General features: G+C 42.2%; 1 protein-coding gene across 1 annotated transcript; it reads right to left on the bottom strand.

The window, feature by feature from the left end:
• Window positions 1-1842: 1842 nt before the first annotated feature.
• Window positions 1843-4345, bottom strand: LOC131225836 (transcription factor MYB11-like). The gene is made up of 3 exons (XM_058221432.1): window positions 4158-4345; window positions 3902-4031; window positions 1843-3043 (listed from the first exon to the last, which is right to left on the bottom strand). Exons 1-3 carry the CDS (start codon window positions 4288-4290, stop codon window positions 2152-2154), a joined length of 1155 nt encoding a protein of 384 aa, XP_058077415.1. The 5' UTR covers window positions 4291-4345; the 3' UTR covers window positions 1843-2151.
• Between the last annotated feature and the right edge of the window lie 3595 nt (window positions 4346-7940).

Here is a 7940-nt window from a genome sequence, read left to right as displayed (position 1 = left end):
TATCAGATTTTGAATCTTTCCGGGTGGGATCAAAATTCAAAGAACATATCAGCATCATTGGAAATTTGACGGTCATATTCGTCTTCGGACATTGCATCATTCAAGGTTGGCGGGTTGATTTGGTCCATGGGTACAGATCACGTGTTGCATTTGGATATCTAGACAATACAGTCGTAGATAAAAGACTGTACGCCCATTTGGTCTAGCACACTCCTGATTGGCCAACTTTAAAAATCACACTGATTGGATGGTCTTAATTAACCGTCCTATAAGTAGCATCTAATGGACTGTCAAGATTGGTTAAAGAAGTATATATATAGCTCCAGAGCTGGGAATTAGGGATGACTCACTCGATCCCATTTTGAAATAGGCCTGACCCGAACTCGATCTGACTCGATACCGAATCCACAATGCCTGACTCGATCCGAGTTCGATCTAGCCTGGACTGATCTAGACCGACTCCGATCTAGTCAGAAGTACCGAGTCGGGTCAAGTTGGCACCGAGTCAGATTGAGAGATGAGGGAGGGAGGGAGTGGAGAGGAGAGAGCGGAGGAGGAGGAGGAGGAGGAGGAGGATGGTGGTGGGTGGTTGCCGGGCTTAGAAGAGGAAGAGGAGGATAAGGGAGGGAGTGGACAGGAGAGAGAGAGTAAGGAAGAGGAGGGTTATAATGGTGGGTGGTTGCCGGGCTTGGTGACGCAGGGGAGGACGTGAGGTCGAGCACCGTCTTCCTCAAGAGGATAACTATTCCGAATCCACGGAAGTTCTCTGGACTCCTCACAGAGACTTTTCGAATCCACGAGGAAAGAAAGCAGAAAATAGAAATAAATTTTAATAATTCGAAATTGATTAATGAATAATTAAAAACGAGTTCACAACCCTTTAAATAAGGGTATCAAGCAATGGGAAAGAAATCATAATCAAACTACAACTCAAACTCCTAGAATCCGCGACTTACTATAAATAGTAAACTTACTATTTATAGACGGTCGTGATGTCTACTAGTGCGCAAGGTTTTCGGCCAAAAATAGTAAGTGTCCTATTTGGCTTCACCAAACCGTTCCCCTAATTATTCTAAGCTCTTTTCACGTTGGGCGCAACTCCTAAAGCCCGACGGATGAAGAGTTATAATCAAACTAAAACTTACTATTTATAGTAAAAACGGAATTAAAACAGGGAAACGACCATCGATCAAGGAGTTTTTCGCAATTCCGGGCTGCGCAACCCGGCATAGCCGGGTTGGTTGGCTAAAGTAGCTCGTTCTACCCCAAAATCATATATTTTACGTCAGATAACTCATTCCGAATTGCGAGATACGCCCGATTTAAGGTCCGATGGTTCGGATCACTTCTGTCGTCGACCGGGCCTTTTCTGATCCATCTTGGCCATGAAACTGTCTGCGACCCGCTCTACATCACTTGGAAGAGGAGGAGGAGGATGAGGAAGGGAGGGAGAGAGGTTAGGATCGGGTCGGGGTAGGGTTAGAGATTCGGGTCAAGTTGGGTTTCGGATTGAGTCGAGTCTAACCGAATTGAGATTGAGTTTCAGGTCAGTCGGGTCGAGTTATTGCGTAACTTGAACTCGACTCAATTTGAATTTGGAGTGGGCAAAGCTTACTCGGTTCGGACCAACTCACCCATTCAGTTCGAGTCAAGTCGGATCGGACCAAGTCGGACAAGTCGAGTTATATAGCTCCAATCATTAATATGAACTTTACAATTGATGAGTTTCACCTTGAATTGCTTACAGTTCGGAAGAATCACATGAACTAGATATATCAATTTATCAACATTCATATGGATGTACCCAATCTTATACAACATATCTTTTTAAAGATTTGGAGCGGCAATAAAAGCACAAAATTTCTATACGATTTGGTTTAGATTAAGGAAAGAGAAAGTTACATTTCATAGATATTTTGGTTTAAATGTGACACGCAATGATACAGCTGTGTGGATGAAAATAAGCTTTCTCATGTAATCCAACACTGCAATGAATATTCCAGAATAACAGCATCTAGAAAATGCATTTAAAACTACGGAGGCCCTTTCTCTGAGTCCCACAAAGCCTTTACCAACAAATCTCCATTGCAAGCAACAACGATCATTTATTTGAGTATTTATTCCATTTACAGTAATCCCTATTTGGAATCTTCACATGACATTTGTATCGGCAGATTGAAGCCAAGCAATGAACTTTTCCTGCTCGCTTTCCATCATGCTATGGTAATTCCCTTCCTCACTATCACTTTCCAATAGCCATGAAGACAAATCCTCTCCACCCTCCATTACCTGGTCCCACTCCCAATCCAGCCATCCATCCTGCAAGCACCCTACCTGATCAAAACAAGACGCCATGGGTGATCTAGTCTCATCCATCACACCATTCTCTCTCTCATCCTTCAGACCCATGACCCTATTTTCTCTCTCCTCATCAGCACCCCTCACCCCAGTTTCTCTCTCCTCATTTGCACCAACCATCATCCCACTTTCTATCGCTTCATCAAGGAAGAAGAAATCATCTCCAATACCTTCAATGGGGCCCACGCTCCCACTCTCACTCTCTAGAAATAGGCCCACAGTCGGATTTTCTCTCCCCTCTGTGGGGCCTATTACCCCACTTCCCATGCTGTCATCAGGACAACAAAAGATCCCATCCTCTAGCAGTTGAGGTGGGCCAAAGACGCCACTTTCTAATTCCTCACCATGGAACATCCCCACCCCATTCTCATTGTAGGAACCACCCAACGACATGCTCTCCGTCTTCTCATTCTGACCAAAATTGTCTTTCGGGGCTTCTTCGTCTGTGTCATGTTCTTCATCTTTACTCATTTCCTCATTGGTGGGGCCCTTCTTCATGGCAGACTTGCTTGATTTAACGCCCTTTCTCTTGGGCCCACCAGTTATCTTGCCAATGTCGATGATCACAGGCACTTCATCATTAGGCCCCTTGAAACTGTGAAGTCTCCTACTCAGATGAGAATTCCAGTAGTTCTTGATCTCATTATCAGTTCTCCCAGGTAGATGCCCAGCTATCAGAGACCACCTACAAATACGACAAGCACCACATGAACATCACACAAAAATAATAGTAAAATAAAATAAAATAAAGGCCGAAAGAACAAAAGAAAGTTGCCCAAAACAAAAAAAAGGAAAGTGACCCAATAGAAGTTCACTAGCGCTGACCATGGCCAATGAAAATAATGTGATATTTCCACCCACCTCATTTTATTAAAAAACACCCTTCATAGTTCATTTACATCCATATATTTTGATGCACAAACCACTTTTCCACTTTTGTTACCAGAAAAGTCTCTTTCTAGTACCAAAAGTAGCAAACTGCACATCAACGAAAATGCAAGGAGTTACTATTTAACAACCCACCTTTTTAATGATGCAGTCCTAATTTTCTACTTTTTGTGGAACAGTACCAAATTTTGGTACACTACCAGTAAAAATTGGAAAAGATAGCCTATTCACGAAAGGTGATGTTGTCAAATGTAAATGGGAACTCTCCACATGAGGAGCTCTCAAGTCTAGCTTATTAACTTCCAACCTCTTAATTACATGTGAAATCAAACCCTTTCAATAGGTTGGACTTCCCATGAAGATTGCCTATTGCAAAAATCAGAACCATCCATTCATCAGGTGGGCCACATCACAGAACATTTTTAGCCATTGATAAATAGCAAATAATGGTCCACTTAATGAGTGGATGTGGCTGATTTTTACACAAGGTGATCGTCATGATGGGGGCAAACCTATTGGACGGGTGGCATGTCGCACGTACGTGAAAGAATGGTTGGAAATTAATTATCCACTAGGTGGACAATAACTTATACTCCAACCAGAAGAGATACAACAAATGAAAAAGGACTAAAATGCATGCCCTTGAATATCTCACCTATTACCAAAAGAACCATGTAGCTTGATGATGATTTCTTCTTCTTCAGCAGAGATATTCCCTCTCTTTAAATCAGCTCTTAGGTAGTTAATCCACCTTAGTCTGCAGCTCTTCCCACACCTCAACAAGCCTTCCCAAAAAACCCACATAGGTTAGAAAGAGAGACACAATATCAGAAAACCCAATTCATTTAAATCAGAAAAAACCAACATCCAAACACCATTTGTTTTGTTTTGTTGTCTATATATCTCTATACCTGCATTCTTAGGTAATGACCTCCATGACCCTTCTCCATTGGCTTGAATGTATTTCAGCAAGATCTCATCCTCTGCAGCTGTCCATCTCCCTCTCTTCAGTCCCACTTTCTCGCAGCAGGGAGCTCTTCCCATTACAGAGAGAGAGAGAGAGAGAGAGAGAGAGAGGGATCTTGGATGGGATGATATGAAGGAGATTAAAAAAGGTAATAGCATGTGCCAAAAGGGAGAAGTCGGGCCTTATATAGAGAGTTGTAGAATTAACGGTGGCAAGTAAAGCCACGTGTGCTTTCGGGTACTGCGTTGTCGTGGCTTCCGGACGTCGAGGTGACGATCACGGGCTTCCAGATCCGGCCACGTTTATGTATTTTGTACGGTCCCCCCATGGCAGCTTTGAATATTCCAGCTACATTTCGACTACTCTCGGGAGGAGGATTAGCTGCTAACCCTTACACTAGCCACTTAGCTGGTGGAAAATCTCTGTGGGTCTACCATGATATATGCGTTTTATCCACGCCGTCTATCTGTTTTTCCAGCTTAATTTAAAGTGCGGGCCCAAAAATAAAGTAGATCCAAAGCTCAACTGGACTACACCCTAAGAAACAGTGGGGATTGAATTCTTACGGTTGAAGACTTACTAAGAGCCCATAATATTTATTTTCCATATAACCTATTTACGAAGACGTTTAACTTTGGACGATGGGAAAACACAGATATCGACTTAATCCTAAACTTCAGTGGATGTAAGAAGTTTTTAATGGTAAACATTCAATTTTTACGATTTCATGCTGTGCGGTCCATTTGCAGTTTCAGGTCTGCATTATTTTTCGGCTCATATTTTAAATTGACCTTAAAAAAATGAATGAACTGCGTACGTGAAACCCATCCTGGTGGGTTCAACGAGCTTTAGAGGCTCTGACGGGCCACTGTGATGTATGACCTTTATCCACACCATACCATCCGTTTATTTTTTATTTTATATCATTTTAGATTATTGAACCATAAATAAGGCAGATCTAGGTCTCAAGTAGACCACACCGCGGGAAGCAGCGATGCTAAGAATGTTTACCATTGAAATCTTCTTAAGGGTCAATGTGTCATTTATTTTCCATCCAATCTGTTGAGATGCTCATATACACCTTTTCCATCCAATCTGTTGAGATGCTCATATACACCTCGATGAAGTGAAAAAACAAATATCATCTTGGTCCAAAACTTTCATGATCCCTAAGAAATTTTCAACTATACAAATTTAATTTCCACTCTGTGGTCTGTTTGGGCATAGGATATTCTTTATTTTTGGGTCAATAATCTAATATGATATGTAAAAATGTATAAACTGTGCTGATAAAATTCATATATCATTGTGGCTCCTTCGTGGCCCTCTGAGCCTTCACCTGTCCCCAGCTCTCGGAACATGCTGGGAAAGTACCTAATCCGCTCCGGTCTATTATTCAACTCATTTTAAGGCATAAGTGCAAAATAGAGAAAGATCTAAAAGTCCAAGCAACCGCAAAAATGAAATTAGGGATGGAATGCTTAGGTTGAAAACCTATAGGAAGGCACACAAGATTTTGCTTTCCCTTCATCCATGATCACGTGACATTGTGAACAAATTGGATGGCAAATAAGCATTTCAGTGGCCCTCATAAGGTTTTCAGCTGTAAGAATTCAATCTTTTTAACATGATGTGGTCAACCTGAGCTTTACATCTACCTTATTTTTGAGCTGATGCCTTGAAATAAATAATTTTTTTTTTTTTTAAATGAACACATGACATGATAAAGTACATATATCATTGTGTAGCCCACATCACCACATCCATACAGGTATGGAGCTGTGTTAGGGCATTATAATAAAAAAATAAAAAATAAAAAATGAGGTAGACCAAAATCTCAAGTGGACCACACCATTGTTTCAATGGTGTTTGAATGCCTATCATTAAAAGCTTCTTCAGGGTTACCTAATCAATAGTTAAATAAACATTACGGTAGGGTCTTAGAAGCTTTAAATGGTGGGTTTTCAATCAACACTGTTTTCTATGTGTGTGGTCCAGCTGAGATTTAGATCCGCCTCATCCCTAAAATGAGCTGGAACAATGAATGGACGGCATAGATAGAATAAATCATGATGCCCACGGCAGGAAGGGTCCCTACCGAATCCACGTCCTTGGAGGATTGTATTTTTGGACGTCACTTGATATTTGCGAGAGTAGGATGATCCGTACTCGTGCCGGTAGCTACTATGCATGTAGCAAAGACATGCGTCGGATTAAACACTCCAAAAATATCCCACCGTAGATGGGACGTAACAAAATGATTACAACGATTGGAATGATCGTAACCATGTGATTGGTTTCCATCAAATGCTATATACGTCACCCACCACGAGCTTTGCTTAGCCCACACGCGTATACAAGGTAGGTCACGTACATGCCAACAGATGTGCCAGCATGGCAGATGGTGCAAAATCCAAGCCATCTGAGATGTTTTTGCTCAAAAATAAATCCGGTCCACTTAGCAGGTGGACCCCACAATCGAAACACGTAAACAGATTCCTGCACACGAAAGCGTATTGACTGCAGCAGCCGACACCAGGGATATCCCTGGTGGGGGCCACTGTGACGTGTGTTTTATCCACGCCCTTCATCTGTTGTTTCAGCCCATTTGAGGATATGAATTTAAAAATGAGGCAGATCCAAAGCTCAAGTGGACCACATCACAGGAAACGGTGGAGACGATGATGATCACCGTTGAAATCCTCCTAGGCCGTCAGTGACGTTTATTTGCTACCGGTCCATTTATAAGGTTCCACACATACCTGAATGAAGGGAAAACACCGGGGGTGGCCCAGTCCCAACAAGCTTTCAACGGTGGGCGTTCAATCCTCATTGTTTCGTGTGGTGCAGTCCTCATGCCCTATGATGATATGGCAAAGATGATGGACAGTGTGAAACACATAAACCATAGTGGGCCCCACAGAGCCGATCGTCCTGCTGACCCATATGCGTCCTTCTACACGGTGGTACCCCTGCGATGGATGGACCTAACTTTGCATGCACGTAGTAGTGCTGCATAAGAGTCGAAACGAGTCGAGCTTGGCACACCTCGGCTGAGCACGGTCAGTACCTAACCTCAGCTTGCACTTGACTTGTTCCATCCTCGAACTTGTCTTGCTAGCTCGGCTCGGTTCGGTCAGTTGACCGGGCTAGCTCAAACTGTTTGGCAGTTTTTTCAAATGGATAAGATACAACTTCAATTTTTAACATAACGTAAAATAGTAATAATATTTTACAAGAATTTCATCAAATACTTAGAAAGTAGCATCAAAATCAAACATCCAACGTACCTATTCCTTTCTCGTCAACACTTCGTTGAGATATTCATATTAAAATAACTGAGCTGATTTAATCCGAGTTGGTTCGATTTTAGGTTCGACCCGAGTCAAGTTGAGTTAGGGTAAGCTTGAACTCCCCTCGAAATGTTTTAAAGTTTCAAAAACCAACTTGGCTCCATCCGAATTCAATCTCAAGCAGAGAGATCGAATCAAGCTTTTCCGAGTCAAATCTTTCGAGCTGACTGACCTAACTCGACTCGCATACAGTTTTATATGTACGTGCCGTGCTGCCACATGCGGCGATGTGTAAATGTTCTTGTACACACGTATGGGCTTAGCAAAGCTCCCAACTACCATACCATCCATTAATATGAGGTTAGGATTTCCCCAGTAATCTGATTTTGAGATTATGATCCATCTATTTGGACGGTTTCGATGAAGGCTCACGT

This window comes from Magnolia sinica, chromosome 14, assembly GCF_029962835.1.
Source record: "Magnolia sinica isolate HGM2019 chromosome 14, MsV1, whole genome shotgun sequence".
NCBI classification, from domain to species: Eukaryota; Viridiplantae; Streptophyta; class Magnoliopsida; order Magnoliales; family Magnoliaceae; genus Magnolia; species Magnolia sinica.
The sequence above is the reverse complement of the archived record's forward strand: the minus strand, read 5'-3'. Positions and strand labels throughout refer to the sequence as shown.